The following is a 17600-nucleotide window of genomic DNA, read 5'->3' on the forward strand; positions in this document are numbered from 1 at the left end:
TCTAAAGACATTTTATAAATTTTTTAGTTTTGGGGGTTCGTTGTCTGTAGGTATTGAACCATAATGGTCTTTATTTTTCAATTTGAACATCATTTATTTCATAAACGTGTGTAAACTATTCAACTGCTTCAACAGGTTACAATACGGCATTTTAAATGTAAAAGCATTTTAACAAGTTTCCATTATTTAATTAGCAAATAAATTGCATTAAACTATCGAAAACTAAGGTTTATTCACCTATTAGTGTGAATATGTGTTTTTTTCCAGATGGTAAAGAGCCAGGAAATTATGTTTCCAGACCCTTTTTGTGGAGCGAAGCTTTTTCCTTTGAAAAAGTCTGAATAAATGTTTCAACATGGCCTCCTGAAAGGCATGTGACACATTAGAGCATTGTTATTGGTTCCCTATTGTCTTCCCTCTTTTTTAAGTATTGCACCATTCAAAAGAATGTATTTTGGAGATGTGACAGGTCAAAAATGGGTGTTACCTGAGGGTTAACCTCTTTTTTATCACTTTATCTGCTTATCTATTGTTGTATTCATGGTGGTGGTCACTTTTACTCGCTTTTGCTATTTTGCTGCTGAGAATTTCCCCTCAGGGATCAATAAAGTATTTCTATCTATCTATCTATCTATAAAGGAAGCAGGTCTACAGAAGTCAGGATCTGATCTACTCCGCCTGTGTTTTGGAGTTTGGGTTCAGCCTGGCGGTGGAGCAGCAGGCCGCCTGTCTGACCCGCGACAGGTAGAACGTCGGGCCGATGAACAGGCCGAAGTTTGGGAACAGCAGCAGGAGCTGCAGGACGTTGCACTCCTCGGGGCTGATGGTCCCCGTGTGGTCGGATAAGATCACGACCAAGTACGGCACCAGAGCCACCAGAGGGGAGTACGCCACGACCGACGGCACCATCACAGCCAGAATATTCTTCAGAGCTCGCCTCTTCAGCGGCACGCTCGACCCCGAGGCCTCGCCCGGGCCGCTCTGACCCAACACCCAGGAGATCTCCAGCAGGCACAGCAGCATGACGAGGAACAGCAGCGAGATGGTGGCGGACAAAGGCAGCGTCATGGCAAACTCGCCGATGAAATACCTCAGCGTGGCCACGGCCAGGGTGAGAGTCCAGGCACAGACGCACAGCGCCACGCGGTTCTCCCACCTCCCCAGACGGATGTAGGCGACGGGCCGGGCCGCCGCCACGCAGCGCTCCAAACACATGCAGGTCTGGAGCAGCGGGAGGCCGAACATGTTGAGGGCAAACAGGGCTTGGCGGAAGCGGCGGTTCGTCTCAGAGATGTCGTGGAGGGCGGCGTAGACGTCCAGAGGCAGGCACAGGCCGTACAGGACGCCCATGACGGACACGTTGAGCCCCAACACCTCAGACGGCGTCATGGCTCTCCTCCCGTTCAGCAGCAGCCACATCAGGCCCACGTTAGCCGGAAAGGCCGTCACCAGGAGGACGACCGTCACTCCTAGCCAGCCCTTCCCTCTGCTCTCTGAGCTGCAGTGGTTCATCATTTCTGTGAAGCTCGCCGTGGAGGAGAACAACTGCCAAAACAAGCCGTCGTCATTCTCGGCGGGGAGGTCGAATGGCGGCGGACCTCCACCGAGCGAGGCGTTGCTGCTGATGTTGCCGTCATTGACGGACAACGGGGCCGAACCTGAGCTGTGGTTTCCCATCATGACCGAGTCTCCTGCAAATGAGGACAGATGAATCATTTCTACAGAGAAAACTAAACTAGTCTGTGTGTTTTAGTCATTCATGCTCTCATTTTACAGGATCATCACGTCATGGTGGTGTGTTTTACCTGCTTCCTCCTCCTGGAAGGAAGTCAGGACAACTTTCCATCACGTCAGTGCGTCACAAGAAAGAAAAACAAGATTCAGAAACACTTTAAGTTCTAGAAAAGGAAAGCGTGTGACCCTCCAGGAGTTTAGGGGCTGACGCAGGCAGCAGCTGATCCCTTTAATGTAAATATGTAAATAAAGTTTAGAGTTTTTTTTTAACATACACTTCAAATATATTCACTTTGTACTTTGACCATAAATGTTTATTTTGTTCAGCTTTGTTGCTCTTGTCTTCTTTTCCTCGTACGTGTTCACGTTTGGCCAATGGAGCTTTATTCTGATTAATGGAAGTCGATGAGTAGATTTGGCTAAAATAGGACGATGAAGGAGCGAGTGATGCGTCCGAACTGAAATGCAGGTGAAGATCTGATAGTCGGCAGGGAAAGTCAAATACTTCTTTGACCCATCGGACGGTTCTCGGCCTTAATTCCTGATGACAGACACCTTGTGGGGCTTTAATCCTGCCGCCCACAGCAGGAGAGCGAAGCAGCGGTGATGAGCTTTAAGAATATGACCAAACCAGCGTTCCTCAGTTTATGACACCAAGTGAAAGGCCAAAAACAGGCGGAGCTGCTTTTAGCATTTGTTGTTTTTTAAGCTGATGTTTGAGTCGTTCATGTTAGAAGAGCTGGATTAACTAACGGACAGAAAGATGATCGCTGTGTCTGACATCGCATGTGTGTACGAAAGGGATGATACACAAACAAACCAAACTGAAATGATGCAAATACAGAAGAACATAAAATGAAAATATTAGAATTTCAAAAACAGATCTATCTATCTATCTATCCTTCACCGTCAAAGAATAAGTGAGAAGGTCTTTCTAGCTTCTGGGTTTGTTCTGTTGTACCACACAGTTGATGCTACTTTTATCTAATTATGTTTTTTCTTTTAAATTATTATTTCTCATATTTATTAGAATTCCTAATCTCACTTCCTCACATACCATCGTACTGAGTGCATGTGCTCTGGCGGTAAAATCACTGTTTTCTTCTATGGAGTCTGGTGTCTGGTGGTGTTTTGGTGGTCTGGCTGTGAATCATGGGGCAGAGTTGTCTGGTTTTCTTTGTATTTACATTTAAAGAAGAGACGTAATTAATGATCAAGAACCTGCAGCGATGCGTCCCATTTGTTTTGCAGTGCTTCATCTCGTTCTGTCTGATCACTGAGGCAAACCACAGAGACAATGAGCATGAACTGACCTTCAGGAGGAAGACGGATGTCTGTCGGCTGCTGCGAGGAGTCTCTCTGCTCTCCGGCTGCTCTTCATCCTTCACACTTTAAACAAAGAGGCCGCAAAACACTCCCAGAGCGAGTTTGCATAGAGGAGGGATCGTCCATTTGTTTGAGAACAGGACCCCTCGTGTCTGTGATTGTGAAACATTTCCCAGCATGCAAATGTCTCAGGAAAAGCGACACTTGTGGGTGAACACAACATTTACATTGTCTGTGTTTACCGTCCACAGCACCTGAGGGTGGGGGGGGGGTGTCACTGTGATATTCTAGATTTTCCTTGTTAGCCATGAATAAAAAAAAAAATCTACATCTATTAACGTGTATGCTGTATAAAGTCTATTTTCACTGCTTTCTTCAAAGCCACCAGACTCCATTGACAAAAACAGTAATTCTACCTGGCAGCAAACAGTAGTTGCTGGTCTGACGCTGCCTCGATCAATTAACTTGTTTGTGTTATTGTGTGACTTTGGTTGGTTAAACGGTTCGTTCAGATACAACACAACATTTGTTTATGAACACACAACAACACAAACAAACTAACCGACTGAGGCGGCGGTAGACCAGCAACTCCTGCGTTCTGCGAGCTTAAATTACTGTTTTTATCAATGGAGTCTGGTGGCTGTTTGTGGTTAAACAAAAGGGATCTTACAGGTCTGTGTCTCTGCAGGGATCCTAAAACAACATGATTCAGTTCTAAATTGACTTTTGTGCCACTCTGATAAATCATCCTTTATAAAGTAAAGCATTTATTGATGGATTACAAACATTTACAACTGCATTATTACCAAAAAATAAAGGATATACACCACCAGCTTTTCACAACCTGCCAACCAAACGATAACTGCTTATAACTGATCAATAAAGCATCGGTAAACATTATTATTAACAACGAATGACGCCGTTAGGAGCAGCGTGTATTACCCCTCCATGAGAGCTGTTACTGTTACATTGATCTCAGGGAAGCAACATGAACACATGAACGTGTGATGCTCTGCAGAAGCGTTGTGGCGTGTCACTGCTGTTTTAAACCAATCAGAGCCCAGAGGTGACGCACGGTGGGGGTGGGGGGGGCCTCAGATGCCCATGTAGGTGTTCATCTTCCCCAGAGCGTCGCACACGGTGGTGAGGTCGCTGCGCAGGTCCTGCACCACGTTCTCGATGCTGCGGGTGTCCTTGAGCAGGTCGATGCTCTGAGTGTACGGGTTGTAGTACACAGAGAACGGCCTCTTTATCGTCTTAGCGAACTCCCTGGTGGAGAGAGGAGGCCGTCAGCACAGCAGGACAGGTGTCAAACAGCTTTTTCTTTGAGTCTTTGAACATCATTTTAATGTCGTGTGTCGTTATTTAGCAGAAGCTTTTGGCCAAAACAACATTTCCACTCTTTGGCTGGAGTTCAAGGACGAGATTAACTTTGGTATTTTTAAATCTGGACCCTTTTATTCACACATTTTGGTGTCTGTAGATTACATCTGCTGGCAGCTGTAAAACAGGCTGCAACGTGATCCTTTGGGACAACTGCACCTGATCACAGTAGGTCCACTAAAAGAGCTTGTTTGATCCACTGACAGGCTCAGAGTGTTATTCTAAGTGTGTGACAGCATCATGGAAAGGATCCCTACAGAGAGAGACCTGGAAGATCCTTTTGGTTTAACCACAAACAGCACACACACCAGACTACATTCACTAAAGCAGGGATTTTAGAGAACAGGACACAGGAGCTGCTGCTCTGCTGCTGCCTCCATCAGTTAGTTTGTTTGTGTTATTCTATGTTATGCAAATATTGTGCTGGAACAATAAAACACCAAAGTCACACAATAACAGAAACAAACTAACAGCAGTAGTCAAGCAGCTCCTGTGTCCTGTGAGCTAAAATCCTCTTCATCCTCCTTCCTTTCCGTTGCACTATTCAACCCCACCAGACTCCATTGACAAAAATGGTAATTTTCCCTGGCAGAGCCTCAATTTGTTAGTTTGTCTATGTTTTTGTGTGTAACACAAATATTGTGTTGCATCTGAATTTCTCATTTAAAACACCAAAGTCACACAATATCACAGATATACTAACTGATGGAGGCAGCAGCAGAGCAGCAGCTCCTGTGTTCTGTTCTCTAAAATCCCTGTTTTAGTGAATGTAGTCTGGTGTGTGTGCTGTTTGTGGTTAAACCAAAAGGATCTTCCAGGTCTCTCTCTGTAGGGATCCTTTCCATGATGCTGTCACACACTCAGAATAACACTCTGAGCCTGTCAGTCCTACTGTACTAACTCCTACTGTGAGTATCAGTGTGCTTGTCGTTCACCTCATCTTCTCTTTGGCCTCCTCGAAGCTGTCGGAGACAAAGTAGACATCCTGGAAGGTGGTGATGAGACACTCCTGGTTACAGGTCGTCCGCGGGTCAAACATCTTCACACAGGCCTGATCTGACAATGCATGCTGGGAAAAAAAAACGCAGACGAAACGAATCTGGTAAAAAATATGATAACTTTTATCTTATGGTATTAACTTTTGGGTTTTTTACACAATTTAATTCTCAATACTTTTATGTTATTTTAGTGCTGAAATGTTTAAATTTATGATCTTATTGTTATTAATAATTCCAGCTTCTCAACTGTGAGGCAACATTTTGTGAAATAATACTGGAAATGATTGAACTCATCAGTTTATAATGAAAACAACAGTCAGATCAATCGATAGGGAGCGGAGGAGTGTGTGTGTGTGTGTGTGTGTGTGTGTGTGTGTGTGTGTGTGTGTTACCCTCAGCTCTCCAATAGACGACAGTAAACCGGCTCCATAAGCTCTCAGCTGTCCGTCCTGTTTGCAGAGTCCGAACTCGATAGTGAAGAAATAACACTGTTCAAAACACACAAGTCCGACTGATCAGACAGCAGATCAATAATAATAATAATAATAATATTAATGTTTAATCCTGAGGACGCTCACCGTGGCCAGTTTCTGAACGTCCTCGTCAGACGCTCCCAGAGACGCCAGGCCGATCTCCTGAGAGAACTGAGCGAACTTCGGGTCGGCGAGCAGCGGGACGTGACCCAGCAGCTCGTGACACGTGTCACTGACACACGACAAGAAATAAGACACACACACTAATGAGATGGAGGTTATTATAGTTTTAGTCATCTTCAGTTTAGTCAGAATTAGTTTTTTAAGCAGGTTTGCTGGTTTATTTTATTCTTTTTTTAGTTTTTGTTTAGTGTTTATTCATTTTAAGGAGTTTTGTCAGGGGCAAGATTAGAAAACGCACCAGAAGTAAAGAAAACATCAGAACATTTTTAAAAAACAGGACAAAAAACTATTATTTAAGACAACAGCAACAACAATAAGACGCAGCCTAAAAATAAACAAAATAAACTGACAAAGAAGAAAACTGGGAACATTTTCTATGTAATTTTAGTTTTTGTGAGTTTTGTTAACTCACTAAAGCAACACAGCAGAGTTGCTGGTCATTCATGTGTTCAGTGAGCTAAAATTAGTGTTTTTGTGAATGGAGTCTGGTGTCTTTGAAGGCAGCGGTTTAACGGCTGTTTGTGGTTAAACCAAAAGAAAATGCAGTCAAAGTAATTAAATGACAAAACATAACGAAGAAACTGAGAGAAGCTCAAATGAATTGGTGCTGATAATGAATTTAATTTGATGTTATGTTTAAACAATATTAATGTTTAATAAATCAAACTGAAATTACAGATTACAACAAAACACCTGAGTGTGTTATCTTCCCACCAGATATAATATTTAATCTGTATTTCTCACCTGCAGCTTATTAAAGAACTGTCTGACTTTAGTGTTTTAAACAGTTAGTTTGGATCCAACACTAATCAGTCGAGGCAGCAGCTCCTGTGTTCTGTGAGGTTTAAATCCCTGTTTTTGTGAATGGAGTCTGGTGTGTGTGTGCAGAGTGGCTAAAACAAGCCCTTTTAGTGAGATACGATAAGAACACCCGTCTCAGGTGCAGGTGTACTCACGGTTCAGGTGTGTAGAGCGGGTCGGTGCTGTGACGGACATACTGGGTGCAGTTGAACACTCTGTAGGCCAAACCAGCCAGGAAGTCTCTGGGAGACAGGTAACCTGCGACCGGTCGAACCGTGAAACCAGATCTCTCTGAAACACACAAGTCAACTCATAAAATACAATTACACACAATCATATCACATGATTAATATTCTTTAAACAGCTTATTGATCCTTTGAGTGTTGTGTAAACATGTGTGAACGTGTTTCCTGGTTACTACGGATCCTCCGGGAGCTGCTCTGCACAGGTAACATGACCGTGGGTTCATTCTGCAGTAATGAAGCCACTTCCTGTGCATCATCCTGCTCATTACAAAAAAACTATCAACCATTTCACACAAATATTTATGTTTTATATTTGGATTTGACTTGAGCTTTTAATCCAAACCAGGAAACCTAACCAAAGCAGTTTTGGTGCCTAAACCTAACCAAACTGAAGTCACATACTTTATGTAGCCTAATTTCACTTCTGTAAATAACATTTGAACCCAATCCACGTTCTCTGCGCCTAAACATAACCAAACTGCAACCATTTTATGTCCAATTACATTTGAGAATAATCAAAGAAAGCTGAAATATAGAAGTTAACAGATAAATTAGTGTAATTAACTGTTAAATAAGACGGATCAATAATTCTTTTTGCATATAAAACCAGAGGAGTCACACTCTCATGTCCCAGAGCGCCGTTTCCTTCCACTAATGTGTTGTAGCAGAAATCCAGTATAAAGCAAACACAACAAAAACATTATGATCCAGACACATTTAGAGGGAGACAGCTGAGACATTTCTGTATTTAGAAACATGTGTAAAACAAAAATGGTTTATTGGACTTTTTAGCGATTGATAGAAGGGTTGTGTTGATTAAAATGCTCCAGAAAACAGCCTGTACAGATGTAAAGATGTTGTTCTATGGAAGGTCATAAAGGGTTGAAGAGAACTTTATCGTGCTTTAGACGCTCTGTTTTCTTTCTCTTTGTGTTAAATGTTTAAATTAACGTTGATTGTTGTGTTGTGACTGTTCCTCTGTTTATACAGACTACAGGCTTTTCTGTTTAGTGGCACTTTATGTCTGAGTTTGTGAATAAATCCCTGGTTTCCTGTGTTCTCCTTTCTGTTGTGGTTTACTGTCCCTCCCCCCTGGACCTTCTCGGGGGGGTTGCAGGATCACAGGGACCCTTTGGTGGTCGTATATATACACATTAAGGGCGAAAACCTCTGAGAAACAGCGAGACGTCCTCCAGCTGGGGGATGTTGTCGTCTCTGTAGCCGCAGTGTTTGCTGAGCAGCGGCAGGTTCTTCAGGTATTCTCTGCAGGCGTGGGTCGGGTACAGTTTGGTCAGTTCCCTGAAGACCACCCCCCACGTCCGGATCTCCTCCGCCGTGTACTCGATACGAGGGATGGGCTGCCCGCTGGAGGGGGGGGGGGACAGACAGGCAGACAGACAGACAGACATTTTATATCATGAGAAACCAATGAACACAAAGTATGAATCACTTTTTTTATCCAGAACAGAGTCGGACAGTATTCAGATCATTTACTGCAGTAAAAATACTACTGATGAGTAAAAATACTACAAATAAAAGTCCTGCATTTGCAATGTCACTTAAGTATAAGAGTCTTAAAGTATTAAAAGTAAAAGTAGTGGAGCAGAAAAGTGATAACTGTATGTATGTCTATTTGTTTTATTTTATTTATTTTTTATTCTATTTTATTTTATTTTATTTATTTTTTATTCTATTTTATTTTATTTTATTTATTTTGTATTCTATTTTATTTTATTTTATTTATTTATTATTCTATTTTATTTTATTTTATTTATGTATTATTCTATTCTATTTTATTTTATTTATTTATTATTCTATTTTATTTTATTTTATGTATTATTCTATTTTATTTTATTTATTTATTATTCTATTTTATTTTATTTATATTTATATTTATATTCTATCATTAGATTATTTTTCCTCTATTTAGTATCAAACTGCAGCTGGTGATTATTTTCTCCACCGATCCATTGATTGCTTTATGATTAATTATGTTAAAAAAACATCAGATGGGAAAATTTCCCAAAAACCAGGCAGGAAGATACTTACAATTTATAATTCATGGCCACTTCCACAAAGTATTTCCTGCGCTGACGGTAAACCTCGTCCTTGAAACCCTGACAGGAAGGAAGAAGTCAAGAGAAATAAAACGTGATTCAAAATTTTAACACTTTTCGTAAACACACGTTCTTCTTGTCATGAATGTCGTCTTGAATCGATCATCCTCTTCCTCACATACTCGATTGATTTAGTCACTAACACGTTCAAACCTGTCCAAAATATACAGTCTTTATTTTATAGGTTGGCAGTAGTTTTTTCTTTTAAACTTGGGCTCTATTTTGGTGTCAAAATGACTAAGAAAAAGCTTCGGCAATGGTCCAGTAAATCACCTTTTCAAGGTCACCAGACTCCATTGACAAAAATACGAATTTTACCTTGCAGAACACAAGACTTAGCATGTTTTTTTTAATTTTGTGTGGGGACTTTGGTGTTTTAAAGGCTTAGTCTGGATCCAAAGTAACCCTGTAAAACACCAAAGTCATACAGTAACACAAACAAATTAACCTCTTGAGGCAACGACTCCCATGTTCTGTGGACTAAAATCACTGTTTTTGTCAATGGAGTCTGGTGTGTGTGCAGAGAGCGATAGTAAGGATCTTCCAGGTCTCTCTCTGTAGGGATCCTTTCCATAATGCTGTCAAACACTCTGAGATTTAATATTTGTAAGATTAAAAAAAATATCCTGTATCGTATCGTACTATAATTTGTTGTAATTGAACTTTAAAGGTTGATCCTGTAAAGCATGAATGAAACTCACGGGATGGTCGGCGTCCAGTTCAGATCCGTACATCAGCACTCGGTGGGAGCACTGATCCAACTCGGAGATCTTCATGGGGAACCACGGGACGTCGTCTCCGTCTGATTCAACAGGAGATCAGAAGCAGAACAACAGTGTTAAACTATTGAACTATTGAATGTGTGGACACCTCTCATTACTTATCAGGCTCTTTCATTAGAAATAATAGTAATGACAGATACAGTGTGTGTGTGTTTCATTATCAATACTCTATATTTTCATGTTTTTGATTTCCTTAATTGTTAAATTGGAGTTTAATCCTGTTAAGAGGGATTTTTGTTCTTCCTGGTGAGGAGGAATTTGTTAAAGGGGAGTTTTATATTTCCTGTTTTCAAAGCAGCGCTGTAATTTATTCAGATGTTTATTTCATAAGTCAGTTTAATTTCATTTGTTGCGTTGATGCTGGAAACAGTGAGACTTCAGCTGGTATCAATAATGACACTGGTATCAATAAAATCTGATCAGTTCCCCTGGTGTTCCCCTGGTGTTCCCCAGGTGTTCCCCAGGTGTTCCCCAGGTGTTCCCCAGGTGTTCCCCAGGTGTTCCCACCTGCCTCAGCTGACCACACGTGTGCAGGCGTGTTGAAGGAGACGATGTTGACGTGATCTCTCAGGTGCTGCAGCAGCTCGTTGAACTCCTTCTTGCTGCAGCTGCAGTCGGCGAAGATCTCGACCTCGTTAGAGACTCGTTTAGACACCCGAGACTCAATGTGGTTCAGATTGACCCGCTTCTCCTGAGAGGGGGGGGGGGGGGGGGGGGGGGGGGGGGGGGGGAGGAGGGAGAGGGAGAGGGGGGGGGGGAGAGGGAGGGGGAGGGTAGGAGAGGTGAGGAGGGAGGGAAGGAGAGAGGGAGAGGGAGGAGAGGGAGGAGGGGAGAGGAGGAGGGAGAGAGGGGGGGGAGTGGAGGAGAGAGGGAGAGAGGGGGAGGAGAGGGGGGGGTAGGAGAGGTGAGGAGGGAGGGAAGCAGAGAGGGAGAGGGAGGAGAGGGAGGAGGGGAGAGGAGGGGAGAGGAGGAGGGAGAGGGGAGGAGGAGAGGGAGGGAGAGAGGGGGAGGAGAGGGAGGATGGGAGAGGAAGGAAGGAGGGTGAGGAGGGGATGAAACGGGAGAAGGAGAGGAGAGGAGGGGAAAGCAGGAAGGAGATTAGTGGAGGAGAGGAGGGGAGGAAAGGGGAGGTGGATGAAGGGAAGGAGATGGGAGAAGCAGAAACAGGGGAGAAGGAGGGGAGAGGGGGGAGGAGGATCACAGCAGGTGAGGATCCAGTCGTCATGGTGATAACCCCCCCCCCCAAGAGTTTCTTCTTCTCACCTGGAAAAGTCGCAGCGCTTTGACCAAACAGCCGACCTCGTTCTTCAGAGAAAACACCACCGCCGTCTTCCCAGAATCCTCAGCGCTCTCTTTACCCGGCGCCTCGTTGATCGGACAGAAGGACGGACGCCTGGACTGGACATACACACACACACACACACAACACACACACACACACACACACACACACACACACACACACACACACACACACACACACACACACACACAACACACACACACACACACACACACACACACACACACACACACACACACACACACACACACACACACACACACACACACACACACAGTGTTGACACTAAACCAAACTCTGTTCAAAAAACAACGACTTTTATTTTCAGCATCTTAAACAACTTTGTTAAGAACAAACTCTTTAATTAAAACACTGATTTATAAAAATGTTTTCACCTCAGTTAGTTAGTTAGTTACTCAATCAGTTACTTAATTAGTTAAATAGTTTGTCAGTCAGTCAGTCAGTTAGTTAATCAGATAGTTAGTCAGTTAGTGAATTAGTCAGTCTGTCATTCAGTTAGTTAGTTAGTAAATCATTCAGTTACTTAATTAGTTAGTCCGTTAGTTAGACAGTTTGAGGTAAAACAGCACCAACAAACAACATGACGTAAAAAAAACATAAATAAATAAATCTTTAAAAAAATCTATCAATCAATGATTGATTAATATTGACTATAATAATATTGAATACTGAAAAACATCTTTAAAATAATATTTATGTCTAATAATTCTTCTGATCAGTCTCAGGTTGTGTTTGATAGTTTTTATATTAATATAATTATATTTCAAAGTGTTTCTATTGATCATATTTCAGCTTTTGGTATTGATTAGGACTCACTGATAATTGGCTCGCTGTGGGACAAATCACTGCCTTCAAACACACAGTTAAATCCCGTTAATGAGGCTAATGAGGCTAATGAGGCTAATGAGGCTAATGAGGCTAATGTAAAGATAACCGATGAGCTCAGGCTCTATTTTGTCGTCTGTCGTCGTCACAGCAGCAGAACTCGGGCAGCCTGATATCTGCAGCCCGACAAAGACAAACACACCGCTGATGTATTGATAAGCTGTAACATCAATCAGGCAGCAGATGCTATCTGACGTCGACGGCGTTAAATTTCCTCTTTACTGCAGCTCAAACAAAACACTGAGCAGCCGAGGAAGATTTTAACAAGCTTCCTCTTTTTTTCTTTGTCTCTGAGAGCTGCCACAGCATTTATTCATCTATGATTCATTCACAGGTGCACTTGTGCTGGATAGACGTTGAAAATAATAATTAAAAAAAAAAGAATAAATACAAAAATCTATGTGTTGTTGACTGCAGAGGGGTTTTGTTCCCTGATTGAGGACTGGAAGGCAAAAACAAAGACCTGCAGAGCCTCGTGCAGGAAAAAACACACCCATTAATTCAGTATTTGTGCTGTGACGAGGTGCTGGAGCTGATCAGCTTTTCTCTTTATGTAGCAATCAATCGTTTACGGGACGTTTACGGTCTTTACGGATGGACAGACAGACACAAAGAAGATGTTTCCACACATGCAGGCATCTCCTCCAAAACAAAAGAACCACCTTTTGTCCCTTTGTGTGGGCTCAGCTAATTGATTATAGGTTTTGAATCAGTTAGTCTGCACATAAACTTGGGGCCTTTCTCAACAGCTCAGACTCAGAAGTCCACAGATTTTAAATTTAAAAACTATAAACTCGCATAAAAGCCTTAAAACTACATCCTGTAACGTATCGATTGTCGTGTTTTCTAAATTAAAACTGTCGTTAATGCTTCGTCTGCCATTTTCCACTACTGCTGCGGTCCACACAAGCCAACACCCGATGCATCCTGGGTAAAATGGCAGGTTGAGAAACACCCTTGTACGTAAACTTGGGAAAAGTGGGAAAACTCCTCGTCACACTTCTCAGCAGCTTCAGCAGGATCCTGAACGCATCACTAACCTCCTTCTTTAACCTCACCTGTGGCTACAACGCCGTCACATGATCACATTGATCATTCCCGATGATGCGCCTGGTTCTGATCCTCCTTAGTTTTAGCAATCATGACGACACTCTTTAATTATTATTATTATTATTTATTAATGGAGTTTCAGTAAAACATGTGATTTTAGTAAAAGGATTTTTAGCTGGAGACACCAAATCAGTTTCTCAGTGATATAAGTGTGTTTGTCTGGTTGTTTAGTAGTTGTCAGTATGAATGTAATGTATTTGGTGTCACAGGTGAGACTACCTGCCCCACCTGACTTCCTGAGGGCTAAATCCCAACAGGAGCGTCTGGTTAGCGCCTCAAACCACACCAGTGTCTCGGCGCTCCGCTAAAGATTCGCTCCTGGTCTGTTTCTGACGGACGCCGCGTCAAGCAGCTCAGAGCAGAGGAGGCGACAGGAAGTCAGACAGACAAACTGCAAAGAGAATCAGCTCAGTTTTCAAAATAAAAGCCCCCGTGCAGCCTGTCAGTGGTGGAGAAACACTCTGACTTTGACTTTAGCTGCTGTCTGTAGCTGCAGCACAACAAAGCAGGAAGTACATCCAAGAAACACATTTAAAGCAGCAGAAGAAGAAGCACAGCCTGTTTGATCCTGTTAGAAGCTCCAACATCAGTTTAAAGACCAAACCAGCTAAATCTGAGCAGGAAAAACTCTCTGAAACGCTCCTGATGGGATGTGAAGCTGTTATCGGCGTTAAAGCCGTTACCTTCCTCTTCTAAATAAAACGTTTGATTATGAAAACTTTTACCACAAAAACAGCAGCAACATGTGACAAAGAAGTGACTCTGACTCTTCAAACACTAAATGTCTCCTCACCGCCGCATGTTTGATACCAATGTGGTGAAACAGCGCCCTCTAGTTTGACTGTAATAAGCAACCTCTAATTACCAACCCAGTGTGTGACAGCATCATGGAAAGGATCCCTACAGAGAGAGACCTGGAAGATCCTTTTGGTTTAACCACAAACAGCACACACACCAGACTACATTCACTAAAACAGGGATTTTAGAGGACAGAACACAGGAGCTGCTGGTCTGCTGCTGCCTCCATCAGTTAGTATATCTGTGATATTGTGTGACTTTGGTGTTTTAAATGAGAAATTCAGATGCAACACAATATTTGTGTTACACACAATAACATAGACAAACTAACAAACTGAGGCAGCAGGAGAGCAGCAACTCCCAGACTCTGCCAGGGAAAATTACCATTTTTGTCAATGGAGTCTGGTGGGGTTGAATAGTGCAACGGAAAGGAAGGAGGATGGAGAGGATAGAGGATAAAGAGGAAGAAGGATGAAGAGGAAGGAGGATGGAGAGGAAGGATGGAGAGGAAGGAGCATGAGGAGGAAGGAGGATGAGGAGGAAGGAGGATGAGAGGAAGGAGGATGAAGAGAAAGGAGGATGATGAGGAAGGATGGAGAGGAAGGAGGATGAGAGGAAGGAGGACGGAGAGGAAGGAAGATGAGGAGGAAGGAGGATGAGAGGAAGGATGAAGAGGAAGGTGGAAGGAGGAAGAAGAGGAAGAAGGATGAAGAGGAAGGATGGAGATAAGGGATGAAGAGGAAGGTGGAAGGAGGAAGAAGAGGAAGGAGGATGAAGAGTAGGAGGATGAAGAGGAAGGTGGAAGAAGAGGAGGATGAAGAGTAGGAGGAAGGAGGAAGAAGAGGAAGGAGGATGAAGAGCAGGAGGATGAAGAGGAAGGTGGAAGAAGAGGAGGATGAAGAGTAGGAGGAAGAAGAGGAAGGAGGATGAAGAGTAGTATGAAGAGCAGGAGGATGAAGAGGAGGAGGACCTGCCCTCACCATCTGCCCCCCGGTGTGGCGCTGCTGCTGGTGGTCGAACATGGCCGAGTCCAGCGACATGCCCCTCCGGGCCCAGTACTTGCTGGAGAACATCATCATGGCCGGCTGCATCCTGGGCACTGGCTCCGGGCCGTGCTTCATCACGTGGGACGAGGCCATCGGGAACCAGTGGGTGTACGAGTACCACGGCTCCAGCCTGCTCTGCTCTGCTCCACCGCCCTCACACTGCTGCTCTGAGACGCTCGGTCGGCCCCACGCCGGCCCAACGCCGGCACGCCTCCTCTTAAATACTCACAGAGGGAGAGGAGGGGGAGGTCTGTATGAAGAGCAGAGAGAGAGAGAGAGAGAGAGAGAGAGAGGGGGGAGTGTTGATGCTCCTCCCATCCTCTCATCAAACTCTGCTGCTGCTAAACTAAAGGATGAAAACTCCCAAAACAACATCTGTGTGATTTGATGTTTTATATTTAAGAATTTAATAAGATTTATGTCCTGAGACGACGAAGAGCAGCATCACGACACACACACACACACACACACACACACACACACACACACACACACACACACACACACACACACACACACACACACACACACACACACACACACACACACACACACACACACACACACACACACACACACACACACACACACACACACACACGTAAACAGGAAGCTGCAGGTGATATTGTGTGACTTTGGTGTTTTAAATGAGAAATTCAGATGCAACACAATATTTATGTTACACACAACAACATAGACAAACTAACAAATTGAGGCTCTGCCAGGGAAAATTACCATTTTTGTCAATGGAGTCTGGTGGGGTTGAATAGTGCAACGGAAGGGAAGGAGGATGAAGAGGAAGGAGGATGAGGAGGGGAGCTGCTGATGCTCCTCCCATCCTCTCATCAGACTAAAGGAAGAAAACTCCCAAAACAACATCTGTGTGATTTGATGTTTTATATTTAAGAATTTAATAAGATTTAAACAGGAAGCTGCAGGTTTTCGTATTATTAGATTTATTTGGACGCGTCGGCGGGGAAACGAGGAGGTGCAGGAGGGGGGGACGGGACTCAGAAACTCATGAAAATTGGCAAATATGTCACCGTTGTTTTCACAGCCGAAGCCCCCCCCTTTGGCTTTGCCCTAGAAAGATGACACTTGGTGAGCACGTGTGTCACACCCAGACCTGTCCGCCATTTTGCATGATATGTCAGATGGTTGGTGCTTTTTGGGCCATTTATTGGGGTCAAACTAGAATATTTTTGTTTAAAAAAAACACATTATTTCTCTCGCCTTAAGCTTATATGTGAAATAAAATACAGTTTATCAAAATTATACACGATAGTGTATAAGAGAGGTGCATTCTGGGATTAAACCGCAACCTTTAGGGTCACAAAACTCTCTTTCTCTAACCACAAGTGAAAGTCCTGCATTGAGAAAGAAGACTTAAAAGATAAATGAAGTGTTTCTGAAGCCATATTTTTGATCTATATGATCAAACAACCGTTAAAAACAATTGGACTGACTCATTTACAGCAAAGTGTTTTTTAACGAATCTCCTTTTTCTGATGAATATTAGGACCAGGAATGAGGGAGGGATGAAAATAAGAGGAGAAATATTTATTTTTTACGATATTCAACATGCAAAATAAAATCTTTTGTCTTGTTATTGAGCCAAACACTCCTCTGTGCTCTTTTTTCTGTGTTTATATCTGTTTCTATGCAGCTCAGAGAGTTTCTGCAGCAGGTAAACAGGCTGATTGTTGTTGTTTCGTCTCTGGAGTCTCTCCTCGCCTCGCCGAGCTCAGGTGAAGCTGCGTGAATGACAGTCAGGCATCGGTGCACACAAAGCAGCCTCCACTTCAATAAAGCCCTGAGAGATGGCTGATAAGCGGCGGCTGATAAGTGGTGGCCGGCGGCGCTATCAGGCCGTGTGCTGAGACAATTTCCTGCCACACAGGAAATGAAAGCACGGTGAGACGGCAGGAGAAGCTCCGGCTGCTTTGTTCTGACTCTGAAGCAGCTTTATGAGCAGATCGCAGGTGATACCTTCCTCCGCCTTCAACACCAAATGTCTCCCATCAAAGGGGGAGGAGGAGGGAAGAGGGGACGTCCATCACGCACATGAAAGCAGCTGAAGCGACATTTGGAGCCGAGCGAGTTCTTCAGTTGCAGCTCTGACATTTCTGCAGAGACTCATGAATGAAAGATGAATTTGAATAAAACGAAAATCATTTCTAGGCGTTAATGAAAACCTTCGTGGGGGTTTTGTTTGTTTGTGTTTGTGTCTGTTCAGCTGTGAATATTAATGATTTTATTATTGATGATGTTTAACAGGAGCGTTATCTCACATCACGTGGTGTTTTAATGGATTGATTTAACATTTTGATTTGCTTTCTTGCCAACGAGACGATCGATTATTACAACTTAATCACTATAAACACATATATGTATT

General features: G+C 43.3%; 2 protein-coding genes across 2 annotated transcripts; both read right to left on the minus strand.

Annotated features, from left to right (window-relative positions):
* Nucleotides 1-669: 669 nt before the first annotated feature.
* Nucleotides 670-1716, minus strand: LOC139201159 (P2Y purinoceptor 6). The gene has a single exon (XM_070830411.1). It carries the CDS (start codon nucleotides 1714-1716, stop codon nucleotides 670-672), a length of 1047 nt encoding a protein of 348 aa, XP_070686512.1.
* Nucleotides 1717-3861: 2145 nt separating this feature from the next.
* tph2 (tryptophan hydroxylase 2 (tryptophan 5-monooxygenase)) lies at nucleotides 3862-15298 on the minus strand. The gene is made up of 11 exons (XM_070830178.1): nucleotides 15140-15298; nucleotides 11306-11440; nucleotides 10550-10733; nucleotides 9962-10062; nucleotides 9193-9260; nucleotides 8312-8508; nucleotides 7054-7189; nucleotides 6020-6146; nucleotides 5834-5929; nucleotides 5379-5512; nucleotides 3862-4329 (listed from the first exon to the last, which is right to left on the minus strand). Exons 1-11 carry the CDS (start codon nucleotides 15296-15298, stop codon nucleotides 4155-4157), a joined length of 1512 nt encoding a protein of 503 aa, XP_070686279.1. The 3' UTR covers nucleotides 3862-4154.
* Nucleotides 15299-17600: the final 2302 nt, after the last annotated feature.

Source organism: Pempheris klunzingeri, chromosome 5, assembly GCF_042242105.1.
Source record: "Pempheris klunzingeri isolate RE-2024b chromosome 5, fPemKlu1.hap1, whole genome shotgun sequence".
Lineage (NCBI taxonomy): Eukaryota > Metazoa > Chordata > Actinopteri > Acropomatiformes > Pempheridae > Pempheris > Pempheris klunzingeri.

Bases quoted from the DNA above. Each gene is read 5' to 3' on its own strand.
- LOC139201159 (XM_070830411.1), bottom strand. From the start codon at position 1,716: ATGATTCATCTGTCCTCATTTGCAGGAGACTCGGTCATGATGGGAAAC.
- tph2 (XM_070830178.1), bottom strand. From the start codon at position 15,298: ATGGCCTCGTCCCACGTGATGAAGCACGGCCCGGAGCCAGTGCCCAGG. The intron at 8,509-9,192 runs GTAAGTATCTTC...CCCCCCCTCCAG, and splicing joins GTGGCCATGAATTATAAATT to CGGGCAGCCCATCCCTCGTA. The intron at 5,513-5,833 runs GTAACACACACA...TTTTTTTCCCAG, and splicing joins CGTCTATTGGAGAGCTGAGG to CATGCATTGTCAGATCAGGC.